General features: G+C 39.8%; 2 protein-coding genes across 10 annotated transcripts in view; both read right to left on the bottom strand.

Moving 5' to 3' along the window:
• The window catches only part of ttc27 (tetratricopeptide repeat domain 27), a 92,970-nt gene extending 91,959 nt beyond the window's left edge, over nt 1-1,011 (bottom strand). The window contains exon 1 of the mRNA XM_084096086.1: nt 760-1,011. Within this exon, the coding sequence (XP_083952212.1) occupies nt 760-847 (88 nt within the window). The 5' untranslated portion in view covers nt 848-1,011. The remainder of the gene's footprint in view (nt 1-759) is intronic.
• A 13,680-nt stretch (nt 1,012-14,691) lies between these two features.
• Nucleotides 14,692-27,676, bottom strand: part of birc6 (baculoviral IAP repeat containing 6) — a 92,897-nt gene continuing 79,912 nt past the window's right edge. For all 9 annotated transcript variants that reach the window (XM_084096077.1, XM_084096078.1, XM_084096082.1 and 6 more), the window contains 7 exons: nt 26,638-26,748; nt 25,309-25,526; nt 23,819-23,980; nt 23,336-23,413; nt 22,529-22,717; nt 15,705-15,839; nt 14,692-15,629 (listed from right to left, as the gene is read on the bottom strand). In XM_084096077.1, coding sequence (XP_083952203.1) covers nt 15,450-15,629; nt 15,705-15,839; nt 22,529-22,717; nt 23,336-23,413; nt 23,819-23,980; nt 25,309-25,526; nt 26,638-26,748 — 1,073 coding nt within the window. In that variant the 3' untranslated portion in view covers nt 14,692-15,449. The remainder of the gene's footprint in view (nt 15,630-15,704; nt 15,840-22,528; nt 22,718-23,335; nt 23,414-23,818; nt 23,981-25,308; nt 25,527-26,637; nt 26,749-27,676) is intronic.

Genomic DNA, 27,676 nt, shown 5'->3' with positions numbered 1-27,676 from the left:
TTTCGCGCTGTAGAATCTGTAGTGGTGTTGCGGTTCCGCTGAGTCGTAAAGCAAGAAACACTTTATACCGTGTATTTAGTACGGTGTTCCGTTCCGTCCGCATCAATAGGTTCGGGGGAACAGTTAACGGAACAATAATTTAAACAACATTCTTTAAATGACAATAATTTTAACTATATGAGTTCAATAAGTTCCGCTAATAAAAAAATAAAAAAAAACACCTCAAATGTGTTGCGCCCCTCGTTAATAACACGTCCTCCTGAGTGGACGCCCACTTAAATTAACACGGGCACATAGGAGTGTGTACATTCGGCTTTGTTCTAAAACTGTGAGCTAAAAAAAACAGCTCATTTTCTCTCATGCACATGCTCACCTCGACATCAATAGAATACACAGGTATCTATCCTCATGTGTCCGGCTGTCAGATGCGCTAAAGATGCCCTCACAAATCCTCCAATCAGTCAATACACAGATACAGAAGTTATGCTGTCAGAACGCTGTCAAATGCCGCTCGGTTCACAGTCTGTCTGGACTCAGTCCTGTGCGTCGGCGCGGAGCTTAGATTTCAACACACATGCGGCACATTTCAACCACGTGAGAATAACTGCTGCGTCCAGCAAACACTGCACGCAAAACATCCACAACAATAACCGAACAGATCCAAACCCGTATTATCCATAGCTGGACGAAACCATCAACATCAGCCAACATCGTCATCTCAAAAGCACATGATGTAAGATCTCTGCCGCTGTCTCTTACCTGCGGTGCTGAAGCCGATCTGTTTCCAGTCCGGACCTGGACTCAGTCCGCCCAGAACCGCCGCCTCCAGCTGCAGCATCATCATCATCCTCGTCAACCCTCAGAAGAGAACTAAAACACGCGTCACGTCGCTCGAGACCTGCTCTGTGTGAATGTAAGAAGCGATTGCGAAGGGTTCGTGTGCTCACTCTGATGTGTTTGATTTCTGCCCATGTGCTGTAAGTGTCATCAGTGAGCAGCCATGACAGCAACGTGGTGCATTATGGGATACTTAATAAGGAAGCGCCGCCAAGGGAGCGTCGAAATTTGACCAGGCGCTCAAATGAACGCAACGTTAAATCAGTGTAAGGTTACTTTAAATCCATCACACGATTGAAATAATATCTGATTTGTATGCAATTCGAATTGTAGGCTAATTAACCATTCTATTGTTTTCTGTTAATTTTTTTACTTGTATCCGCTCTCCGGTAAATATTACGATAATGTCCAGACGACATGTCCAGAATGTCTAAAACAAACACAAAAAAAGGAAATATTAACTTTTATTCAAATGTATCATGTTATGACCTTTCACCTCTGGCCTTGCAGAATTTATTTTTATTAATTTATTAATTGTTTTATCAAATTCAACCCAACTGTTTATTATTAGGATAGATACTAATATTTAATTTTAGAAGTACAACTTTTGTAGTCAAATTCCCAGTGTAAATTCCCACTTTTTTGTTATTACTTTTTTGTTATTATTTTGTTATCTTTCGTATAAGAGAGCTTAAAATTATAAAAGTTGAAAAGTTTGTGTTTGTGCTAACCATGGAACTTAACTTTTAAGCAACTCAATCAGAGAATGAAAAATTAGCAAATGAAAAAAGATGAAAGAATATGCTAAACTGCATGCTGAAAGAGTGAGACAGAGCCAGAGATTATTTTCTTTTTGTTTGGAGAAACTTTTATTCAGTCAACGAGACCTTTTCCTCTTATCATTCTTCTCATGTTAATTATATTTGTCCTTTTTACCAATAAAGCATTTGATTAATTTAAGCACACAGAGCTGTGATGTGAATATAAAAGCTTCCTGACAGACAGAGAAACAAGCGCGCAGCCATCTTTAGAATTTTGAGTTTGAACTTTTGCGGTTGCCCTGTATTTTTCTTACATTACATATTACGGACCGGTCTACGAGACATAAATTAAGCCTTTAAATAAAAGGGTTATTGAGCTGTTTACACTGTTATAGAGCCTACACGGCGGACAGGACACATTCTTTCTATAACGTACGTTACATACACGGCAACGGTCGCGATATGACGTCACACTCTGCGCGTATGTTTTAAATAACACTTTTAAATTAACCACTTATAGTGTTTATTACAAATAAATTACTAAATGCTAAAAATGAATACATGTAAATAAAAAAATAAAAAAAAATGCGTTGCATTTACAATCCTGTGAAAACAGGGGGTGCGCCCTGTGGTGACAGGTCCTCCTCCAAACCTGGTCTGCATACGAAATCGCAGACTTCCTTACTAATAGGTGAAAAACGCATGAAAGAAGGATGTCCGAATAAAAGAATACGCAAAAAATAACCGGATGACCTACTTCCAGCGAGATTCTGAAGTGTGCATTGGATGGACACTTTACTATCCCACGAGGCCATGGGAGAGGATTTGTGAATGTCAGTGATGCGATAATTGAGGCTGGTAGCTATAGGTTACATGATGATGACAGCTATCATACACTTGCACTATATAGAACATGCTTTTTTAGCAGTCTTATAGTTATTACATTTTCAAAATAAGTAGCCTAGGCCCTACTCAGAGTATGATTTTGGATGCAGCCTCTATTAGGACCCCAAACAATCCCATTGGCTCAAATGCACTCTCTTTAGCACATGATTACAATTCCTACAAAATGATAAATGCTGTTTGAACTATAATGACCATTAATGTCTGTATTAGTTAGCTTATGTACTAGCATAGCATACAGATACCGATTAGCATGATAGCTTAGTTAATACACACGTTTGCACTTGCCCTACATGTATAGGCTATTTACAATCATATTTAATGTAGCTTTACTATTATTTAATTATTTTCATTTATTTATGTAATAGGTTATTATTATATTATTATTTATTAATTAACAGTTTATCAAGTGAAAGAAACGTTCAATTTGTGTTATTATGCACTACTATATAGTTACCTACATATTTTAAATTAATATTGTTCATATTTAATAAGTATAATCATTTACTTATAGTTGACAGAGACCCAGTTTCGAGGGAGGACCCGATTTGTCATGACACGTAAGATTTTACCTTCATAATGTGGAAACACAAACTGGAAGACAGAACAAAAAAAGGGCCGGGTCTACATCTATATCTGCACCAAATGACTGACTGCTAGCATAAGGGAACCTGAGGGGACCGTTGACTTCTGGACTGGAGCCCTCCTGTTCTGTCTCTCTCATGCCTCTGATGCTTCTGGCGTTAGTAGAAGGTCATTCTCTTTATAAAAATCAAACAGATGATTCGTCTTGATTATATGAGTGGCTGAGGACCGCTGGAGTCCGGAAGGTTTGGCAGTGTGTAACGTATGTTTGTGAGTGTGTGTCAGATATAAGGATAGACCCCCCCCCCACAGGTTGAAAATACATTCACACACTCAAATGCATAATGATGTATTAGGCCTAAATGTGAAATGACCACGATGGAAACGCTGACCCATTACATCAAACGTGACATTAAAGATGTCAAAATGCATTTGTGATCACATATTGTGCAGGAAATTTTTGTTACTTAAATTACTTTCTGCTTGTTTCTTGTTTTGGTTTAAGCTATTTTATTTTATTTATTTTTTGCTGATTCTAACATGGTGCACTTGTCAGTTCCACTTAATTACATTCTATAGCTGTTTTCAATCGTTCTTCCTCTCTCTCGAGCAGTAAGGAAACGTAATTACAGAGGCGAGATATGGCTGTCTTGTAATACTCATTAGTATAGAGAAATGTCTGGCTGTTGGATCAGAACAAGAATGCAATGTGAACTATGGGTTTCTTTATATGTGGGCAGCTTCTTTTTATGCATTTTGTTTTTTGCTTTTGCATTTTCTGAAGAACTCATTACTGAGTAGGCTACTGAATACTCTCTCGCTCTCTAATTGTACAAAATACAATTTACAGTGTAAATTATGTAACAAAACAACTTCACCCTTAAATTTATATTATATTCAACAAAATACTTCAAAAGAAAAATATTGTTAAAAGTTTTGTAACCAAAAAAATGACGAGTGATCTTTTTGTTGTAAATTATGTATATTAACATTATGTTACATTATGGGCCCTATCATGCAGAGAAGCGTCAGTTTTTCAGCTTGCAAATTCCGTCATGTAAATAGCAAATCCGCCATGGAGCGAGCACAACTGGCTTTTAAAGGGAATGGGAGATTAGACTCTGATTGGTTTGTTTATGGCAAGCCGTTTTAGCTTAAATTGTACCCAGCGTTACTCGTCGTAATTGCATTTTTACTAGTAAGAATTAAATTTGAGAGCTCTACAATTCAATTCTTACTAGTAGCAATTACAATAAGAGAGCTCTACAAATGAATTTTTACTAGTCATATGTCTCCATTGACTTCCATTAATTTTTTATTACGGAGCTCTACAATTGAATTGTTACTAGTAAGAATTCAAATTACAGAGCTCTCTATTTCAATTGTTACTACTAAGAATGCAATTGCAGAGCTCTTTAATTCAATTGTTACTAGTAAGAATTTAATTAAAGAGCTCTCTTATTGTAATTGTTACTAGTAATAATTGAATTGTAGAGCTCTCTAATTGGAATTGTTACTAATAATAATTGAATTAGAGAGCTCTCTAATTGGAATTGTAATATACTTGCTGCACTCAAAAATGTCTTGGTTCTCCAAAAAGGGACCAGTAAAAGTAAATGTACTTTTTCTGCAGGTAAAGTCAACACGACATGATTTGAACTACACCATGTTTAAACCGAGGGACAACTTAGGTAGAAACATCAGCATCGTCTAATATCACTCATAATAAAGGTCAGTCAGCAGTTAGGACCACATATACTTCAGCTCCTTCATATTAACTTGGGGAGAGTTTTGTGTTGTTTACAGCTCCTGGATACTGTCAGTGACTAAGCCTCATATTAAACACAAGAGAAAACCACACTGAAATGATTCAACAGCCTCATGAAAGCACAGCACACATGGGTAACTCTCTCTTTCTTTTTGCCTACATCTCCCCTTTCCCTCCCAATCTGCATTATTTAAATCTTAAGCACTGTGTGAATTTCTATGCGAGCGATCGATGGGCTCAGACCTCCGAGTAGCTGCTGGAATAGTGAATAAGTACGCAAAAGGACGTCTGTAGTCCCTCATAGTGATTTATCTCAGTGGCCACTGGAGTCTAATTTACCGAACTGCCAACTGCACACCGGTCCTCAAATGATTGAGGCCATTTTTCAAGGTCTTGGATCTGCGGATTTGACTGTTGCGGCTTGTTTGGGAACAAAGGGAAGCGTGTCACCAATAATATTGGAAATAGCTTCCAACAGACTGAAAGATAAAGGCAGAGAGAAGATCTCTCGGTACATCCGTGCAGTCTTAAGAAGAAATACAGCAACGGTTGTTAATTGAACCCTCATAAAAGATAATAAAAACCTGTTATTTCTGCAACACTCCCTCACTTTCTTCTCAGATCTGAAGCTTTTATTTTACTTTCTCTTCTTTTTAAAGGTGTTTGCTGAGGCAAGCATCACTGTTGCACATAGGCTACTTATGGTTATGGATTAGAGGAAACCCATTATTACATGTAAACTTTGGTATGTAACTCTTTATTAATAATACCCCAAACCAGTGCAGCTTATATGTGCTGATAATTTTATGGACTTTTTGCCTGATGTACAATAAAATGTTGAACACACTAAAAGAGGGACCCAAGCCATATATAACGACCAGAATCATTATCCAATAAGGAACTATAGTAACACTCTGGCAACCAACCAGAACACCCTAGAAACACCATAGCAACACGCTACCAACAAACCAGACCATCCTAGATATTCCATAGCAACACCCTAGAAAACACCCAGAACACCATGGAAAACCCATAACCATACCTAAGAAATGCCATAGCAAAGCCCAATCAATCAAAATAACCTAAAAACTCCAAACTTATTAACTAACCAGACCATTCTAGATTTCCCATAGTTATATATCCCTAGATATCCCACAGCACCACCCAGAACACCCTAGAAACCTCATAGAAACACCCTAGTAACAAACCAGACCATCCTAGATTTCCCAACTCCCAAAGTAAGTCTTAGAAATGCCATTGCAAAGCCAGCGTTTTTCCTTCCACTCAAAAATCCCAATATTAGTCTGCAATCCCGGAGGCTGCATTTTCAGGACCGCATTTCTAGGATCCTAGTTTTTTTGTGACAACGCCACCTACCAAATCGGAGAACAGGGCTGCATTTTCAGGAGCGCCGTTCTAGGACCGTAGTTTTTTTTGTGACAGTGCCACCTACCGAATCGGAGAACCGCAGTCCCAGGACCGCATTTTGCCACCAAGGCAGTATTTCCACGTTTTAAAGGATTTTAAAGGCTTATTTCACCCAAATACTACTTTCTTGCAATTAAACCTGGTTGCTAAGAGCTGAATGGTGAATAATTATTGTGACTAATTAGCATAATATAATAACTTATCAAGTAAAATAAACAAGGAATCATGGTATAGCCTTTTCAGTCACTAGATCAACCACATATTTTAAAGTACAGAGGGAAGACACAAGGATGACTCTGGGGGTAGATTTAAGATTGTGTATATTTTATAAAATAAAATATAATAACATTTGAACACACACAAAAACAAATTTGTTCATGACATGAACCACATAGAAAGACCTTCAATGACGATGTCTTTACTGACTCCTAAGAGAGAGAAAGGCGGAGAGAGAAAGAGAGAGGAGTGAATGAAGTAAGGAACATTTAGTTGAACATGTTCAACTGTCTAATTTTAAATTTTATATTTAAAAGATCTTAGTGACCACAGAGCACACACACAATATATACCATACAAAAATAATTATATCAATCTTCATACAAATTAATGTTCATATTATTGTTATTGTGTACTGTTCAAATATTTGGAAACATTTTATTTCCATGCTGTGGGAACAAAAGGTTCTTGAAACTTTCATGCGAATAAAGCCCCTCTAAACTTAGAGTTAGAGTTAACTTAGAGTAAAAAAAAAAAAAAAGTACAATAAAAATGAATAGAGAGAGAAATGCAAGATATCTGAATAGAAATAACATCTTATTGACATGACTTTTTCTGATCTTTAAATATTTAAAGCCCAGATTGTGAAGTATGCAGCAGCACTGCCTATCAATTGGATGTTCTCCCCTCTTTTCTCAATTGTATCTCTCTCTCTCTTTGAAATCACTTCATAGACTATACAGTACATGACACAATCTAACGTGGTATTTTAACAGTTAATTATTATGATGGCCTCTCTGTAATGCATGACTATTAAAAATGTGAAATGTCTCATTCAACATTATAAAAACAATGTCAAAATAAAGAGACATGCTCATTTCATGTATTGTGAGGTAAACAGGCTGACTGTGAACATGTGACAGTTAAAACATTACGATTATTGTAATTTACTTAAAATGGAAAAACAACGAGTAATTAACAAGCTTTCAAAATGAATGTGCTACAGTTTATTGTGCTGGCTAGAATTAATGATCATACCATAGTCACTAAGTCAACAAAGGCTTGCTAGTCGTGCTAAAGTTTCGTTAAACGAATATGCTAACAATTTATTTTGAAGCATTAGAAGCTAATGATGGCTATGTAGTGCATTCAAGACTATTGCATCTCTAGATCACTACGGCTGCGTTAACTTTCCAATTAAATGCATCACAATTGTTTTTTAATGTTAAACAAATAAAAATGGATTCACATTTGATACTCACACTCTTGATTGTTGTACATCTTCGAGAAAAACATGCGACCATTGGTCTTCTAATTCGGTAGGTGGTGTTGTCACTAAAAACCTAGGGTTCTAAAAATGCGGTCCTAGAACTGCGGTCCTGAAAATGCAGCCTCTGGGATTGCAGGCAGATACTACTCCAAAAATGAGAATTTACAACATGGTGTAATAAATGATCTGTGGGATATTTTGAGATGAAACGTCACAGACACATTCTGGGGACACCTGATACTTGTATTACATCTTGTAAAAAGGGGCATAATAGGTCCCCTTTAAAAAAACCATAGCAACACCATAGCAAAGCCCAAGCAACCACTCTGAACAACATAGAAACCCCATGGCAACCAACAACATCCCAGCACTAAATTGAAATCTTCTTGCTCCACGCATCTGAGGACATATTGTGCACAATACCTTTTCCTAGTGTTTGAGTTTGATATCAAAATGTAAACAGACATTTTCCCAACCCGTGCATTAAAGTAGTTTTATTCTGAGCGAAATCTCGGTAATAGGCAAATATCTAGTAATGCCAATCTGGTTTTGTTAGGAGGCCCATTACCCACCAAAATAACACAGTTTTACAGTTTTAACAATACTTAGTTGTAAGATATCATACATGTAAATGCATTCATTATCTACTTTGCTACAGTCTAATCATGTCATGCCATTCATTAAAGAAAAGATACAGAGATGGTAGGATGACGCTGAGCTAAAATGAGAAATAATTCAAATAAAATGGAAAGATGAATCACTTTTCTTTAACCTTTGGTTCTGAGCAGATACATGCATTCATCTTTAAATGCAGCTAACACTCACTGTAAACCCTTTCTTACATGACATGGCAATGACACAAATAAACACTAACACTATCAGCCTGTAACACATGGGAGCACACATACAAACAGTCAACAGGCAGAGCACACACACACACACACAAGGACAAGCCTAATTAGAGTAAATGTCACAGAGCCGTTATATTACCTGTGAACATGCACACTAAACATTGTGCTAGTTTAAAAGATGGATACTAGCCTTGAGAACAACAGCTCTGTTTTATCTACAATTGACAATCAAATCTTCAATGCAGGATGCAGGAAAATGCTGAAATATGGTTGTGGGTTCCACGTCCTCATGATAAATCAGAAGAGAGAGGACAGATACAGACCCTCTGCTCACGTACGGCTCCCAGAAAAACATCATGACCTTGCAATTACAGCCAACTGGGGAGGATCCATCAAACAGCTCGGAGCATGTAAACGTGTGTGAATACAAGCTCATGTCAAGCCATGACTGCTCAGCTCTCAGGATCACAATCACACTCTGGGTTTAAAAACACTCGATCAATAATGGATGGGCCACTACGCTCACACACCTTCATTCCTTCTTGTTTCTCAGTGGGATTCCTACATATCTGCCAATCTGAAGACGAGAAACACTCAGAGACTGATCAATATCTCTTCTAAAATGCTGAGATTTAGACCAACAGAATGCATCTCATCATACATCTCTGTTTTCTTGTTTTTTTCTTTTCTTGCTAAGGCTTGAGAGAGATCCACGCTACATAGATTTTATGAAAAATTGAAGATGATTCCATTTCAGATTATCTCAAGATATAAATGTGATGCCAGACTGAGCAATAAATCGTTTTTCATTCTTTTAGAGCGTAGGAAAAGAAATTACGGATGAATTTCAGAACTAATAGTCCTGACATATCCTCTTTATTCACACATGTCTCCTTCCTTAAATAAGGTACAAAACAGGGCCTAAAACCCAACAATTCATTTAAATTGGTTCTAAATATAGTAGTCAATATTTGAACTGGATCAAAAAAGTTCATCAAAGTTGTCCTAAGACAAGAATGGGTATTGTTCAAAATTCATAATTATAATAATAATAATAACTTGGACTTATATAGCGCCTTTCATGGTACCCAAGGTCGCTTGACAAATAGGGGGAGGGACTAGGGGTCAAAGGAAATGTTTTGAGGTGCATTTTGAACATGGGCAGGGATGGGGCAGAGTGTCTCAGAGTGTGGGAGCACTGGCAGAGAAAGCCCTGTCCCCAAAAGTCTGCAACCTGGTGCGGGGGGTGTCCAGCAGGTCCTTGTCTCTGACCGCAGGGAACGTGACTGAGTGTAGGGGTGGAGGAGATCTGTGAGGTATTTTGGTGAGAGTCCATGGAGAGATTTGTAAGTGAGCAGGAGGATCTTGTAGGTGATGCGTGACTTGACTGGCAACCAGTGGAGCTGTTGGAGGATGGGAGTGATATGCTGCCAGGGCTTTGTGTGGGTTAGAACCCTGGCAGCAGAGTTCATGGACATACTGGAGTCTGCTAAGGGCCTTGGTGGGCAGTCCAGACAGGACACTATTGCAGTAATCCAGACGGGAGGTGATGAAGGCATGGATGAGTGTCTCAGTTACTGAATGTGTGAGTGAAGGCCGGAGTCGTGAAATGTTTCTGAGGTGGTAGAAGGCAGACTTGGTGATGTTGTTGATGTGGGACCGGAAGGAGAGAGTGGAGTCCAGGATGACGCCCAGGTTGCGTACCTCAGGAGATGGGGAAATGTAGCAGCCATCCACAACCAGGGCCAGGTCTCCAACTTTCCTGAGCAGTGGTGCAGGGGCCAACACCATGAGTTCTGTCTTATTACTTTTGAGTTTGAGTAGGTTTGTGGTCATCCATTATTTGAGTTCCTGCAGGCAGTTGACAAGTTGTGTGGGTGGGAGCTGGGAGGAGTGGTTTCTGCTGATATAAAGTTGAATGTCATCGGCGTAGCAGTGAAAGCTGAGTCCATGTTTAAGGATAATATGACCTAGGGGTAGTATGTAAATGGTGAACAGCAGAGGACCAAGCACAGAGCCCTGGGACACACCATGGTTGGCGGGTGCTTGATCAGAGTTGGAGCCATTTAGGGTGATGAATGGTTTCCGGTCTGTGAGGTAGGACCGGAACCAGGACAGTGCTGTGCCACTGAGGCTGATGAGCTCAGAGAGGCGGTGGAGAAGGATGGAATGGGAAACTATATCAAAAGCTGCAGAAAGGTCAAGGAGGATGAGGATGAGGATGATGATGGTGATGAGGCCATTGTCAGCAGCAAGCATGAGGTTATTAGTGATTTTGATAAGGGCGGTCTCAGTGCTATGGTGGGTTCTGAAACCAGATTGGAGGGGTTTGAAGAGCTCATGGTGGGACATTTGATATTGAAGCTGGGCAGCCACTGCTATTTCCAGGATTTTGCTGAGCAAAGGGAGGTTGGAGATTGGACGATAGTTGTTGGAGTCGTCTGGGTCTGAGCCTGGCTTTTTGAAGGTGGGGATGACTGCTGCCATTTTAAAGCTGGATGGTACCACACCAGAGGCAAGAGATGCATTTATGATGTTTTCCATTGGGTGGCAGAGGATGGGAAGACAGGCCTTGACCAGGGTGGTGGACACTGGGTCAAGACTGCTGGTTGAAGTCTTGGCTGAGATGACCAGTTTTGTTACTTGGTCGGCATCCAGTGGAGAGAAGGCGGATAGGCAGCACTGAGGTGAGCGGGCAGCTGAGTGGTGAGAATCCTGTTGGGACAGTGTGGGGCAGGGGGAGAGCCCAGGAGACTGGAGCTGCTGGTGGATGGTGTCCACATTCTGCTGGAAAAAAATCCAGGAACCTGGAGCAGAGGTCAGCTGCATCTGAGGGTTTAGCGGCATCAGGAGGGTGAAGACGGTTGATGGTGGATAAGAGCAATTTGGGGTGTTTTTGTTGGTTACTGATGAGTGTGGAGTAATACCTTGTTTTTGCCTGAGAAAGGGCTTCTTTGTAGTTCATGACATGTTCTTTAAATGCTTCACGATGGACAGTGAGGCCGGATCTTCAGTATCGTCTCTTGAGCCTATGTCCTATGGTCTTCATCCTGCAGAGCTCAGGGGTGAACCAGGGGTAGGACGAGAGAAAGACACGTAACACGTGATGAGAGGAGCTATAAAGTACAGGCTGAGAGAGAGGGCACGGTTGTAGTGTTCCACCATGCTATCAACTGTTTGATAGGGGTGGTGGGTGGCGAGGTGGGTCGCTAGGGAGTCAGATAGCGTGGAAGTACACACCCGTTTGATGTTCCTGAACGTGATGGGCCGTTTGGTGCACTGCTTTGTGAGAGGCACAGGAACCAAGAATAGGATGGGATAGTGGTCAGAGACAGCCAGGTCAGTGCACTGCAGGTGGGAGGGGGTTATGCCAGCACAGGACACCAGGTCCAGGGTATGCCCTTTGTCATGTGTGGGGCCATGTATGTGTTGTGTAAAATTGAAGCAGTTCAGCAGTGATAGAAAATCAGTAGCAAGAGAACAACTACAGGAATCCACATGAATGTTAAAATCACCCAGCAGGAGTAGGTTAGGACAACCCACTGGTAGATTAGGACAACCTGTAGCTGCATGGACCCAGTCAACATGAAGTGAACACACTCAAAGGAGGTAGAATTCACTGGGATCTCTTTGACCAGGATGTCAGCACGATGAATAACAGCAAGTCCGCCACCATGGCCAAGGCTGCAAGGCTTCTGGATATAGCCATAACCTGGGGGAGTGGCATGGTTGAGAGTTATGAACTCTTGCTGGTTCTGCCATGTCTCAGTAAGACATAAAAAATCCAGTGATTTTTCCAAAATGAGGTCATGGATAAGGAGGGCTTTGTTATTTAATGAACGAATGTTAAGCAGCATGAATGATGTCCTGGTTAGTGCATTCTCAGGGGTGACAGTGTTGTCCACACAGACCAAGGATTGCAGATTTGCATGTGATGGGCGTGGTTTGCATTGATGACGTCGCCACTGAGAGGCATGGCACCAAACAGCTGGGACAGACAAAGTTTCGTGAGAGTAAACAAACTTATGACGGGCAGCCCTATGGACATAGGGGGAACGACGCAGGAGATGGAGAGATTTTATCACCTCAAGGCAACTCTGAGATGTATTAAAGTTGTATAACTTGTTTAACTTTGATGAAAGGTTTTGATCCACTTCAAAAGTTGACTACTGTTTAAAGCCTGATTTGTGTGATTTGTATTTTTCTAGCATTAAACGTCAAAAAAAGTCTGTGTAAAGGCACGTTCACACCAACAACGATAAATATATTAGCGTCCACACCAGCGGACATCGGATATCATTCTGTTCATTCTAAGCACGTGCTTGTCTGTTGCTTTAAGAGCAAATTCAGAGCAAATTTCGTTGCAAATGGCGCACCACTAGTGTGGCTTGTGCAGGACTCCCTTGCACTTCTCTGATGAGCAGAGTAAGTGTGTCGACGTGTGGCTGAATCTGATGGAGATCAAGTACGCAGACAAGGCTGCTTTCCTCCTCTCCCCAATGTCTCCCACTGGCCTCTTTGGCCCGGCGGTGGACCGTTTCGCTGAGCACTTTACCGCTGCACAGAAGGCGTCGCAGGCTATGCGACACTTCCATCCCAGTTGCCAGAACAATGGGCCGACTCAGCAGTCCGTGAAGCCTATGCCTAAGACCGCTCAGCCCAAACCAGAGCCTTGGCCTCAAAAGCGTACCCGCTCTGCAAAACGCTACCCCTTTCCGAAGCGTCAAGGTCCCCACCCTAAGATAACGCTGGAATGGAATGTGGAATGCTTCCGGGTGTTGGAATCAATGTGTTTGCTGCAAGCTTTGGGCCCATCCATGTTCACGCTCCCATGCAACTGACCGCTGTTATAGCAAACAAAATAAAAAACAAACATTTTCAAAAAGAGAGCTATTTACCACGAATGCCAACCCCCAGCACAGCGGGCTGCCACTCGAACAACATTACATCTTTATTCTCAAAGGTGGTCTCGACAGATGCTTTCAACATGGGTTGGGGAACTCTATGCGAGGGCAGGCCTCTCTGTGAGTGCTTCTTGCCTTGAGTTTTGGCCTAATGACTGTAAGGTCGTCCTCAAACTAAGACACGGCTATGTGCCGAAGAGTGAGGACAGTTCTCGTGCAGTTTCACAGAGTTATTCTATAATCTAATCAAAATCAGTACTCGTTCCTGTTATCTCAGGGAACCGAGGTTACATTAGTAACAGTACGTTCTCAAAGGGATTCCAACGATATAGTTTCTCTGTGCCGTTATCATTATAGCTGTGGTGTGGACTCTGCTATTCTTTAATATTGAGAATTTGTTTTTTAGAACTATATAGTTATCGTCATTGGTGAGAATGAGCCTTAAAAGTAGATAAAAAGTACAAAAGGTAAATACAATAAAAACAATAAATGCAATTATAAAATTAAACAGTAAATACAAATTTAGACAAAATGAAATCGAAAGGGCCCAAATGATGCTACTTCATGTGTGTTCCAATCTACAGTCACATGATCCTTCAAAAATAATTATAATATGCTGATTTGGTGCTCAAGAAACATTTCATATTATTATCAATGTTGAAAATAGTTGTGCTGCTTAGTATTTTTGTGGACACTGTGATACACTTTTTTCAGGATTCTCTAATGTAGAGAAAGTTCAAAAGAACAGGATTTATTTGAAACAGAAATCTTTTGTAACATTATAAATGTCTTGTGGTAATCTTGTGGTAACTGGTATGAGTGCAGAATTTTTTTTGCATTTAAAATGACAAAGGGAATTTCACTACAATACTTTGAATATCAATTTAATACAATTATGGAATACTCTGATTCTAACTGCTGGATATAGCCTCCATATTCGTAGAATGTGCACACGCACTGTTTGCATACTTCAGATGTTTAATTAGTCTTATTGTCTAGTACATTTTTAAAAACTTCTACTCTTGTAAGCTGACAGTGATTTTAAAACTGATCATTGCTCAGCCTCCATTATAACTAAGAGAAAGTGAGAAAATAAAAGTGAATTCTGCTTACACATGCACAAACACTCACCACAATCTACAGAACCACATTAATTAGTATATCCAAGCAAAGTAAAACAGGTTGCATTTATTAAACTTGCACTTAAAAGCAGAGAGAGGGCAAAAATAAAACGTGCTATTGATCAGCCTGAACGAGCATCCAGGAACGTCCGATTCAGGCTTTATTATTGAAGTGTACACAAGTCTGTAGAAACCAAAAGCACTGTCAGAGGGTCACCAGAGGATTGTGGGAACTGAAGAGTGGGTATGGGAGCGTGTTACATTTTTCTTTTAAATAGTTTGCTTAAAGAATGACCAGTATATTCTCACGTACAAACTGTCCTTGCACTAACAGTCCAAAATAAAGAAAAAAAAAAAAATTAACAAAACATTTGGTAAACATTCTCCACTAAAGGCAGTTCCCTTATATATACTGTGATTTCATCTTTCATTTTGTTTACATAAACAAGTTTAATAACATATCAATCAGTGGTTATTTAACAATTTGGGAAAAAAAGAAAAAAAGCACAAAAAAATTGTATACTCTTTTACAAGTAAATAAAAAGATCTTTTCTCATCTCTTTTGTTTTCTTCTGGGCGCAGCATAGATTTCAGCGGTTCGTCTTGTGTCGGTGGGTGTTAGCGGATTCATTTCCTCGTATTTTCTTGGTTTTGTCTGTCCTCTCTTTTTATGCTATTACATAATTAGATTCTTACATACAAATATTGACAAAAAGATGGCTTAAATCACCAAAGCCATCCAGTCTTTTTTCAATATCAATGGATAGTCAAAGGCGGTGGGCGGGGCTTCAGGGGGAGAGGGGGATCATAGCTGGCCGTCGCTACAGTGGGCGTCTGGGCTGTCCGTCTGCTTCTCTGCGTCCTGACCGGGCAGCTCTTTCACCATGAGCGAGGCGCTTTTCTCGGAAAACTCCTCCCCATCCGGCTCCAGGCCTTCAGGACAGGGAAGTTTCAACAACTCCTCTCTGAGCTGAGCTGTGTGCCTCTGCAAAAAACACATGGAATCAGTTTCCAAAAGACAACAAATGACACAATTTACATTGGTATGACAGTGTTGTACCTTTAGCGCAGCTGCGTGATGAGACATGGTTCGGCCGACTCTCTTATCGCTGCTGTACTGCTGGATATCACAGATCCAGCCCTCGCACTGCGCCATGATCTCCGCTCGCTTCATATAGAAGTGCCGATGGATCACCTGCACGCATACACGCACACGGTTAGTGTTAAAAAACACATTATCAGTGATCTTGGAAAAGAGAATTGTATATCAGTTCCCATAGAGCCCATAAATCAAACGCAAACCTCACATTCAATTTTAGTAGTACTAGAAAACAATCTGCTGATCTTCGGATTGAGACTCCAGTGACCTATCGGATTCATAAAGACCAGATGACCGATCGCACCACACAGATAACCAGCAGTCACTGCCTGTCCGCGCATGTTAATACGAACAAACTAAGTGACCTTTTCGGTAACAAAGACCATAGGCGGGAAAGAGAAGAACTCCGTGCTCACACAGACACACGCTTCCTCTGAATCTGTCCAAAGGCGAGAGCTGACTCACTCGTTCATTCTGCGTCTCCTAGATATTCCTCCTCTCCATCTCACTTTGTTTTCTAAACACGTCATACAGAGTGACGGTGTATTAAACTGCAGACGTGAGCAGCTGTTAATATCAGTCACAACCCCCTGATTTAACAGAATCAGAGTCGTTTCCCCAGACACCGGGAGTGGTTCTTAGGTTGATTAAAACAGCAACGACAAACTTTGTACCACCTGAAAAGGATTTCCATTGTACCACCTTATGGTGCGTTCAAGTCCTCCTGGGAAATTTGTACTTACGAGGTGGGAAGTCGCGTTTACGACGGCAGGTGCGTTCAAGTCACGTTCGCCGGAGTAAGATGGTGGTGTACTTTCTCTTAATTAATCTCACGAAAATAGAGTAAGGTTCTTAAACTCTAGTTCTAGAAAATGAAGAACAAATATATGTGCATCAGGTGTGCTTTGATTTTTTTAAAAGCATAGGCTTTATGTTTTTAGTTAATTTATGAAGCCACTGCAAACTTTATCATTACATAAGCTATTACATTGTTATATTATAATGCCATCATATTCTGTGCAGGCAATTAGTTTACTTCGCTGTAAATAGAAAAGCCTGACAATATCACTGCTAAATACCTTCAAGTAGCTATTGATTTTCCGCCATGTTTCTCACTGACACGCATCCAACTCGTAAAGATCGGGATTAAAGAAAATCCCGACCTCCCCACTCGTATTTACAATATTGTGGTGGCGTGTGCGCTCAACTTGTAAATGCGATCTTTACAAGATGACTTGAAAGCACCATGTGTTATGATAGTGGCTATTAGTTCATTTTAAAGTATTAAACAGAATTAGGATCTAAACAATTCATGAACTTTTCATTTTGTGTCATTTCAAGAACAAAAGTCATAACATTACAATATTAATGCAGCTTTTTGAGAATAAAGTCAAAATTGCAAGAATACAGTTGTGGGGCTATGAGATTAAAATTGTAATGGTACAAGAAAAAAAGTTACAGTATGTTATGAGGAAAAAAAGATGTTTGAGAAAGTCAATGTTATGAGAATAAATTTGTAATGTTTTGAGAATAAATATATAAATGTTTCAAGAATAAAGTCGTATAAAGTTGTTTGGCAAAAAAGTCTTAAATGGTTTGAGAAAGCCGGAATTCTACGTGAACAAATTTGAACAAATTATGTTTTGAGAATAAATGTATAAGGTTTAAAGAATAAAGTTGTAATGGTTATGGGAATAAAGTCATAATGCTCTGAGAACAACTTTGTACTGTTTTGAGATTTTTTTTTTAATGTTACGAGAATAAAGTCATGGTTTGCAAAAAAAAGTCAATGCTTTGAGAAAAACTTAAAACTATAAAACTTAAAAAATAAAGTCATAACATTATCAGAATAAATTTGCAATGATTTGGATTTTTTTTTATGATTCTAGTATCAAATCAATGTTTTGAGAATAAAGTTATAATGTTACAAGAATAAAGTTAATGTTTTGATAATACATTTCTAATCTTCTTAGAATAAAATCAGATAAAAACTAATTTTTAATGTTTTCTGAACAAAGTTGTAATATTACGGAAATAAATTTGTAATGTTTTAACAAAAATGTATGCTTTGTTCATCCACGTCTGAAAAACCTTGATGCCATTTGATTTTTAACTGTAAATAACAAGATTCATTAAAAAAACAGGTTACACACCAACTGAACAAACGCAGAATACTCTTGAATCCACACCAAAAGCTGTAGTGGGAAAACAGCCTTATAAACAGCTTCTGCAAAATCCACCTGTTGTGTCTTCACTAACACACACAGTCTCTCCGAGGATTAAGACGTGCACTTTAACCTGCTTGTAAAAGCGAGACGCTCTTCGGATCAAACTTCTGGGGGGAAAAAGACAGAGCGCAGGCGAGAGGGATTCAGGAATGAGTGCATGTGATCGATGGTCTTGCCAGTGTTGCCATGGAAACCCCGGCTGCCACTGCACATTACTTGCTGGCTCTGAGCTCAACCTCACCGGCCTTATATCTCTCTCTCTTTTGCTGTCTCGCTTCATCCATCCATCCTTCATAAATCTATCTTTCTCTCAAACACACAAAGGTCAACCACCCAGACATGTGACTGTTACAGCCTCTCCCATAATATTGCATTTGTTTCATATTCATTCAGTTCCTAGAACGTGTGTAATGATATTGGAAAGAGAGAGAGAGAGAGAGAGAGAGAGAGAGAGAGTTAGAAACATAAATGCCATTTAAAAGAAAATGAAGATGAGCGTAGTTACGGTGTAAGGTTGTTGTGCAGGAGCGAGTGTGTGTGTTTCCTCTCCCTCTTCTGACGTCAGCAGCCCACTATTTATTATCATGCATGACTGGCTCTTTGTGTGTGTGTGTGTGTGTGTGTGTGTGTGTGAGAGAGAGATATAGCTACGTGCCCTGCTTTTTTTTTATTTTTTTTATCACGTGTGTGAATCTGTATGGATGTACTACACTCCAAAACACTGTTTCATATAGTCCAATGGCAGAAGCAGCAATAGAAATGTTGATTTTAAATAATTAAAATTCATTCCACACAAGTGTTTAAAAAATTAATTATTTTAGCCAAAATTTGCGTGCTACATATTTGTGCCTGCAAATGCTGATTTTAAATACTTCAAATTCATTCAACACAAAAAATTGGTATTTTAGTATAATTGGTATTTATAAAATTGGTAATTAGAAAAAATTAAATTAACGATTTTACAATTGCTTGCGCTGCATTGTGCCTGCAACAGGCTAATGGAAAACTCTAAACTATCGGAATCAACTATGAGTGGAGTTTCATTAATGAGGTTCAATCTTCTGTAAGGATGCTGCCTATGCACATGTAGGTAGGGATGTGACGGTGAGGAAATTTACCCAGCGGTTAACCGACGCGTGACAACACCGTTGGAGTTTCTCTCTTTTCCACCTCGCTTTTAAATCTCTCATGCGACTGTGCGCATTTTACGAATTAGCAGCAATTTGGGGGTGGCAATTACTTGAATGGTGGGTTCTTATTATTCTTAATGAAGAACACAACAAAACAGTACAATGACTAACTGCCTTATATTAAACAGAACTTTACCTGTTACCGCCGGATGCTGCCACCTTCGTCAGGCAAAGTTTACAGATTGCCTCAATGTTTGCAGGTTCCCTATTAGCACTGGGTTTAATATAGCTAAATAGGCACTTTTAAATTTCAAAACGATGATGGGGGCGATGCCACGGTGGGCAAGTGATGTAATCGGTGTGCGGCTGAACACTGTGTAACACCAGTAACACTGACAATCGCAGCAAGCCTAGTAGTTGGCAATTAACTAGGTTTTGGAAATTACCCTACAAGCCCCGGCGGCGTTAGATGTTCAATAACAGTATATCGCTGCTCATATTTTGAACTTCGTTTTACCCCTAAACGAAGAACGAAAAAGAACTTCGGCGTGAGTATGATTCAAACTGCCCTCAATACCTTACATTCAGGCCCATGGAGTCTACAAACAGTCCACACATTTTATACATCCTCAGCTCCATGCATGTTTGTTTATTAAACATTTTGCCTAGTTTCATTATATATTCAGTAACTAATATGAGATTTAAATCCATTTCACATAATTATGCATATTCTGTCTGGGCCAATACATAATTCATCAGTAAGTATGAGTCCTATACGAGCTTCTGTGTTATAGCAGTCGATGCCCAGCCTGGCTTGGTTCTGCCCAAACGACAGCCCCACGGCCCTTTATCCCTCCGAACAATGCTCTGGTTGCCATGGCAACAGCCTGTTTAGTGTCCACTGTGGGATACAGAGGTAATGTACCAGCCACATAACTGCCTGAGGTGGCGAAGCAGCCGTTAGGCATGACATCAAATTCACAAATACCAGCTGAAATACCAATACTAGACGTAAGATGACATGGACGGATAATGCCAGTGTGTGGTGTGAATTCACGTAGTCTGATCTGGCTACTGATTTTTCAACTATATGACAGTCTGAGAGAGTAAACACACAAAATACACACTCATGACCCATATTTCTAGTTAAATGCATGCTTTTGGTCTGATCATGGAGTTTATGTTTGATAATTAGATGAGTGCACACTTTTGGGTTAGCGCATTCATGATTCGTATCCCTCCTTCAAAAACTCAGTATTTTCACTCATTTATATTCTGATTCAGGCAGCTCCTTTCTCCTTTCTCTCTTTTCACTGAGCATATGGATGATTGCTATCTAGTGGTGGGGGCCATATCAAGGACAAAAGGAAATCAAAACAAAGAGGGGAGAAGATGAGAGGGTGGAGAACATCATTATCTATCTAAAAGTGAAAAAAAAAGAAAAAGATAGGACAACTTAAAATGTGCTTCTGACACACAGTGGACAAAAATCACCTCAGGCACACACACACACTCCAAATTTCTCCATTTACCCATGATGGAGGCCACTGTGCTCATTGGGACCTTCAATGTTGCAGAAATTTGTCTGTACCCTTCCCCAGATCTGCGCCTCGATACAATCCTGTCTCGTAGGTCTACAGACAATTCCTTGGACTTCATGGCTTGGTTTGTGCACTGTTAACTGTGGAACCTATAGCCCGGGGGCGGCAGTGGCTCAGTGGTTCATGTAGGTTGTCTACAAACCGGAAGGTTGGTGGTTCAATCCCTGGTTCCACCTGACCAAGTGTCGAGGTGTCCATGAGCAAGACACCTAACCCCAGCTGCTCCCGACGAGCTGGATGGCGCCTTGCATGGCTGACACTGCCGTCGGTGTATGAATGAGTGAGTGAATGGGAGGCTATATGTAAAGTGCTTTGGTGGCCATAGGTCTGTGAAAGCGCTATATAAATGCAGTCCATTTACCATTTAGACAGGTGTGTGCCTTTCCAAATCATGTCCAATGAATTTACCACAGGTGAACAATGAATTCAACTGAATTTACCACAGGTGGACTCCAATCAAGTTATATACACTGTATATATATACACTGTAAATAGATATGTGTTTCATGTCTGTGAGGCAAGTAGTCTATGTCAGAGTTCAGGGAGACCGAGATGGCAGAAAGCACATCCTTTTTCTTTCTTTTTTTATTTAACAAAAGCACGTTTTGTTGTTATTGTGAGTGTACACAAATAAAAGTAAACCCTTTACAGTTTTGAATGATGCATTACTGCTGTGTTGAGCTTTCCTTCTACCCTGACGAATCCTCCACTCCCTGCTGCTGAAAAACACCCCCACAGCATGATGCTGCTGCCACCACCACACCTTACTGATGATGAGCAGTCTGGTTTCCTCCATACATGATGCTTGGAACTAGAGGTTCATCAGACCAGAGAATCTTGTTTCTCACAGTCTGAGAGAGTCCTTTAGGTGCTTTTTTTGCAAATTCCAAGTGGGTTTTCATGTGTCTTCACTAAGGGGAGACTTGAGTCTGGCCACTCTGCCATAAAGCCCAGAAAAGTGGAGTGTGGCAGCAATGTTTGTCCTCCTGTAAATTTCTCCCATATCCATATATGAGCTCAACCAGAGTGACCATCAGCTTCTTGGTCAACACTCTAACCAAAGCCCAGCTCCATCGATTGCTCCATTTGGCCAGGAGGCCAGCTCTAGGAAGAGTCCTGGTTGTTCCAAACTTCTTCTATTAAGGATTATGGAGGCTACATGCTTCTGTGGACCTTCAATAAAGGTGTATCCTGACACAATCCTGTCTCTGAGCTCTACATTGACCTCATGGCTTGGTTTTTGCTCTGATATGCATTTTCAGATGTTGGACCTTTTATTGAGAGGTGTGTGCCTTTCCAAATCAGGTCCATTCAATTGAATTTGCCACAGGTTAACTCCACTCAAAGTGTAGTAACATCTACAAGCGAAATTGGAATGCTCCTGAGCTAAATTCCAGTTTTTTGCTTTGTCATTAGAGTATGGAGGGTAGATTGATGTAGGAAAAAAGTAATTTAAAGTAGTATTTGTAAAATATTATTACAATTTAAAAATAATAGTTTTCTATTTAAATATATTTAAAAATGTTATTTATTCCTGTAGCAAAGAACAGCATTTATTTGAACATTTTTTTTTTTTACTAACAGACCATAAACTTTTGAATAGTACTGTATATAACATATACATGTAGCGTATGTATGTGTGTGCGCGCCCGCGTGTATATACACACACATACACAAATTATTAATATGTATATAATAAATATTGTATTATATAGTATTTTCCCCCCCAAATATTTTCTCCAAATGTTGCATGTTTATATGTGCATGCATGAACCTCGGGTACCCTTTCATGAGCCGATAAGTGTTTGTGATGAATGATATCTAACCTCTTTAAAGCAGGGTGAAGGGTTGCGGATCTGTTCTAGCATGGCCCACTTGACGGTGGCCTGCCGGATGTTTCCGTCATACTCTCTGGAACTCTGCGTTCCACTTGGCGTGCCCCGGGAACGCTCGTAACCTGGTTCGTTGAAGTATGGCTCAGCCACCAGGATCAGAGACTGGATTGATACCAGCACCTAAAATAGACAGACACACACGTGTTATAAATCCAAGGTGGAAAGACACACAGGTCAGGTGAAAAGGTGAAGAACACACAGCTCTCTGTGACCAAAGCACTACTGTCCCAGTGCCCGATTTCCATTTATTGATCGGCTGGACACTAACTGTAGCACTAATCAATGGAGACATTTCTATGAACTGCTGGCAGCAGTACATGTGCACAAGCGAGAGGAGAGAGAGGAGCAGAGCCTGATCAGATCAATATTACAGGGTGAAACAGCTCCCCTGCCTATTATTTAGAGAGGTATGATGGAGGGAGGAAGGAGGAGTTGAGATGTGGGCAGATAATTACTGTAGGGAAGCCAAGATGGGAATGTTGTAAATGCTTAATGGTCGATGTGTAGGTGATATGACTAAATGCTCTCAAAGAAAAGTAAAAATGAGAGCTATTCTCTCCGGCATTCCACTGCTTCAGAACTACCGAAAATAATCATCCTCACTTGTGCAGTATCGGTATCAGTATCGGAAGTGAAATCCTTCCTTACTAATGAGCATGAACAGGAGAGTCAAGGACAGCTTAAAAAAACCTGATTATTTAAGAAAGAGAAACTACAAACGAACGGGATTTGGCTCACCTGTAGAAAGCTAGAGGTCTGAGGGTTCCATTTCTCCTCGGGACGCCCGTGCCAGGTGTTCAGGATACTTAAACACACCTGGTTGTTACCGAAGGGATGACAGCAGGTGGAGATGAAGAGAAGACAAAAAAAATATGGTTAAACTAAACCATGATTACGAGTCAGAGGAGGAAGCTTATTAGTGATTGACAGTTATAAATCAAACAAGTAAATAAATCGGTCTATATTTTTTAGATTATTGCCATTGGCAGTAAAATATTTTTTTTTGTAAAAATATAATAGTACAAATAAATAAAAAATAAAATATAAATAAATAACATTATTTTTCCATTCAGTCAATATTCAGACATTTTTGACATTAATCGCAATGAGCTGTAAAACAAAATAAAAAAAACACTTGTAAAAATAACAATATAATAATCTATTTATCGGTATCGGTATTGGCCACTGAAAAATCGGAGAAAACGGGAAGAAAACACTAACCTTTCCATCGTTGTAGAGGTTTGGATTGAAGCGGACGCTGTGGCCACCAGTGGTCTCCAGATTAACAAGCGGAGGGGAGTTTGGGTAATCTTGAGGGAAGTAGACATCAAATTCAAAACAGCCGTTGGCATATGGTGTGTCTGCGGGCCCTGTTATCAACACCTGAAAGAAAAAGCAGGAAAACAGCCATTAAAACGGCAAGCCTCCAATCATTCAAAGGTGACAAAAATTAACATGAAAGCATTGTGTTGAACAGCACAGGAATGATTGTGCGTGTCTAAACCATGTTTGTAGAGAGAGAGCTAGGGAGTATGAACAGATACAGGCAGAGACGTGAGTCAGAGAGAGGCAGATCGGAGGACTTGTATGCCATCCAGTAAATCTCTCTCCACTGCAGGCAGTGGAGCTGCACTCAGGCGTAAAGACTGTTTTGACATGACCATTCAAACGCAACACTAAACACACACACAAAGCTGTGCTCACACAGCTCACAAAGCTCAGTTTACTGTTAATGTCCATTACGATTGTATGAAGTGTGGAGGAGGCCTGGCCCGCTGTTAGGGGTCAGTGTAAACAGACAGAGCAGTGAGTGACCAGTCTGACTGGGGCTCCGCTTGTGGTCTGGCCTGTCCGAGCTCAAGCCAGACACATTGACATTTACACACTTAGAAAGCAGCCAGGGTCAAAAACACATCTCAAATGTCATTAGGAAGAGTATGTGCACTCTTAAGTGTGTGTGTAAGAGACCAGAGGACGGCGAGACAAGCAAGTGACTGCTGGGATTCATTGCGGTTGTTTTGTCATGCAGCAGAGATCAAAAGGTTCATGTTGACCCACAGTAAACAGCAGGGCTTGAGTCTGTCTTGGTCTGCTTTCATAATAAGCACTGACATATCCGATTCTTTAATTTTATTCATTTATTTGTGCAATTAATCGATTCACATTATTTGAATATTAACTTGTTTTAAATTATAAAAATGTATATAAAGAAATGTATAATTTATATGAATTATAAATCAAGTTTATATACACACACACTCTATTTTTCATTTATGTATATATACTGTAATAAAAATATTATTTTGCACAATAAATATTTAAAATTTACTTATTAAATATGATGCCATTAATCATGCTCATCCATCTGCATTTTGCATATATTGAGTAAAATTTGTTATAATTCCTCCACAGAGTTTTAGTGATCAACAAATGCTCTGTGAATCAGTTTGACAATCATCAAAAATAACCAGTATAAAAGCATGATTCGTTTACAAATCTGACATCGCTGCTAATAATGTAGTTGATTGCATGAATGCTTCTGGAATAAATCTTACCCGTCTATATGAGATATATTCTGGTCCACAATTGGTGCTTTTAACCTAATTTAAGATGCTGATGTGGCCTAAATCGATCTGTTTTTCGAATCAACAACAATCTCTTTTTTTAAATATAAGAGTGTCAGTGGATGGGCCGAGGGTGTCTATCCATACCTTCATGATGTCGAGGCGTTCTTCATCGCAGCGGACAAACACACTGGAGGAGGAGGAGAGAGGGAGGGAGGTGGAAAGCGTGACCGCCTCCTGTGCTAATCGTCGAGCACGGGCGGCACTGTTGGCATCGCTGGCGTTCTTCACCTGAGACAGGTAATGGTAGTTCACCTTAAACACCAGCTTAGAGTCCTCATCCTCACACACCATTTCAAATGTGTCTGTGGAAGAGACCACACACGGAGAGTTAGTTATCAGCATTCACAATGATAATGCAATACGCCTGAAAGATATGATCAGATTCACGTTTCATCACATTTCCTCCAGAAACAGGCGTACTGTGAATTCTGAAGGGTCTGTTCTGTGTGAGCCAGTGCAGACATGTTAACAGTCACGTCAGTTGAGATTACCTCATTCGTCTGAGGCTGGGCTAAATCATTTTTGGCAGAACAAAACTCTTGTCATCAATCAGAGCAAAGACAGATGTGAAATGACAACAAGAAAAGCCATTCTACCAGCAAGATAACACAATCCTCCCCATTTCAATTCAGATGCATTGTGCTCCTTCAAATATTTGGTGCACTTAAAGGGGAAAAAGCAGCTGAAGGGAAAACAGCAATTTCCATCCATCCACTGACTATTTATTTGGTACAAATGTAAACATAAAAAATAAAAGGGAAAATAGATTTAAATCAGGGTTTGTGATCCATTTGTTGTTAATGAAAAGCTAGTAATTAATTAAAACATAAGATTGTTAAATTAAAATTATTATTATTTTTTATTTTTTTGGAATATTTTGTTTACCTGCATGTAATGTGACCATTAAGCAACATCAAACAACCATAAATATATTAATGTGTTGTTAAATATTAATTTTAACAAATGCACCAATAGTAAACTTTTGGCTGATACCGCTATTTATTTTCATGTTATGACCAAAAAACAAATAAATAGCTAATACAAAATTTCTAAACAATTTCTAAATGCTACAAGTGAATGTAAGCATTAAAACATTATAACGTATAATATAAACAGAGTAACTACATTATTAGTGTTTTAAAGAATAATTTAATTAAGTAATAGATGATGGCAAAGATAATCTAAATTTAAAAATAGAGGAAACTGATGACTTAAAAAAAAAGGTTGTTAACCAATATGGTATCGATATCCTTGCATCCCTAAAATATTCTAAATTATTTGGAAAAATATTGTGTAAAATGTTTAATAAAATGCTTGTTCAAAGAGTCAGTTCTATTATACAAGCTCTCGTCTTATCAGCCAGTAAAAACTCATGTGTCGAGCACTAGCAGAGATGTGTAGTTCAAGACTCACCAAATTGTAGCTTCTTCATTGCTGCTGTATATTTCTCCTCCATTGAACGCAAGATGGACAGAGGTTTGGGCCTTGTTGCTGCCTTCTTAGAGCTCTCTGCCATCTTCCTCTCTGAGAAACAGAAGACAGACACATCAAAAAATAGTGTGTGAATGTGTGTTTCAGAGTAGCCTGAGGGAGTGTTCGAATGGGTCACATCTTCCATCCTCTCATCTCTAAACAACCAACACATCCCTACATCCCTCAGGCAAAGTAACCTGATGAGTGTATATAACTCTGCTTTCAGTAAACAAAATATACTGCTAAGAAAAAAGGCCCACTTTGATCAAATTTTTTTTTGACTTGATAATTAAAAGACTCCCAATGGGACGCGTTTGACTGCAAATTTATTATCTTGATAAATGACAATAAGCACGAAATGTCATGTTGTTACACAAATGAGTCGCTGCATTTATGTTCCCCCAATTCAGATTGTTATCGAGAGGGCGCCAGACTAATGACAACGACACCAGCAGACCATCACCACTCCAGTGAGACATATTAGACCTGCGGATAGAGGCCGTTAGAGTAACAACACAATTAAACTTCATATATTTATGGAGCTTTATGGCATTTCCGCCCATTCCGCAGTGGGTGTAGAGACATGTCCCTCCTCACACGCACATGCACTGTGACAGCCAATCAAAATACCATTGCATTTAACATGGCCGATAACAGCTGCGCTTTGGATACGAGCCACATAAAATCCAACCGACATCGATAGCTCCCACTAACATCAGTGCACGATACTGATGGCGATATCGATACCAAACCATGAGAAACCACTCTCGACCAATCAGACACCCTGACTGCGCAGTCTCTGGCGCTTAAAAAAAAGATGGATTACTAATTAAGCAGTTAAATGGGGTGGTAAGTAATGTCTCACTGCTCTTATCATATAGATTTTCCTTATGGATGGTGACAGCAGCATTGATCCGCCTCACCAGGTTTAACGCCCCTTTCATTCACTCATCACAGAGAGAATGAGAGCAAGAGATAC

This window comes from Abramis brama (genome assembly GCF_963993115.1).
Source record: "Abramis brama genome assembly, chromosome: 21".
Classification (NCBI taxonomy): domain Eukaryota; kingdom Metazoa; phylum Chordata; class Actinopteri; order Cypriniformes; family Leuciscidae; genus Abramis; species Abramis brama.
This window is presented reverse-complemented; position numbering and strand designations above follow the sequence as displayed.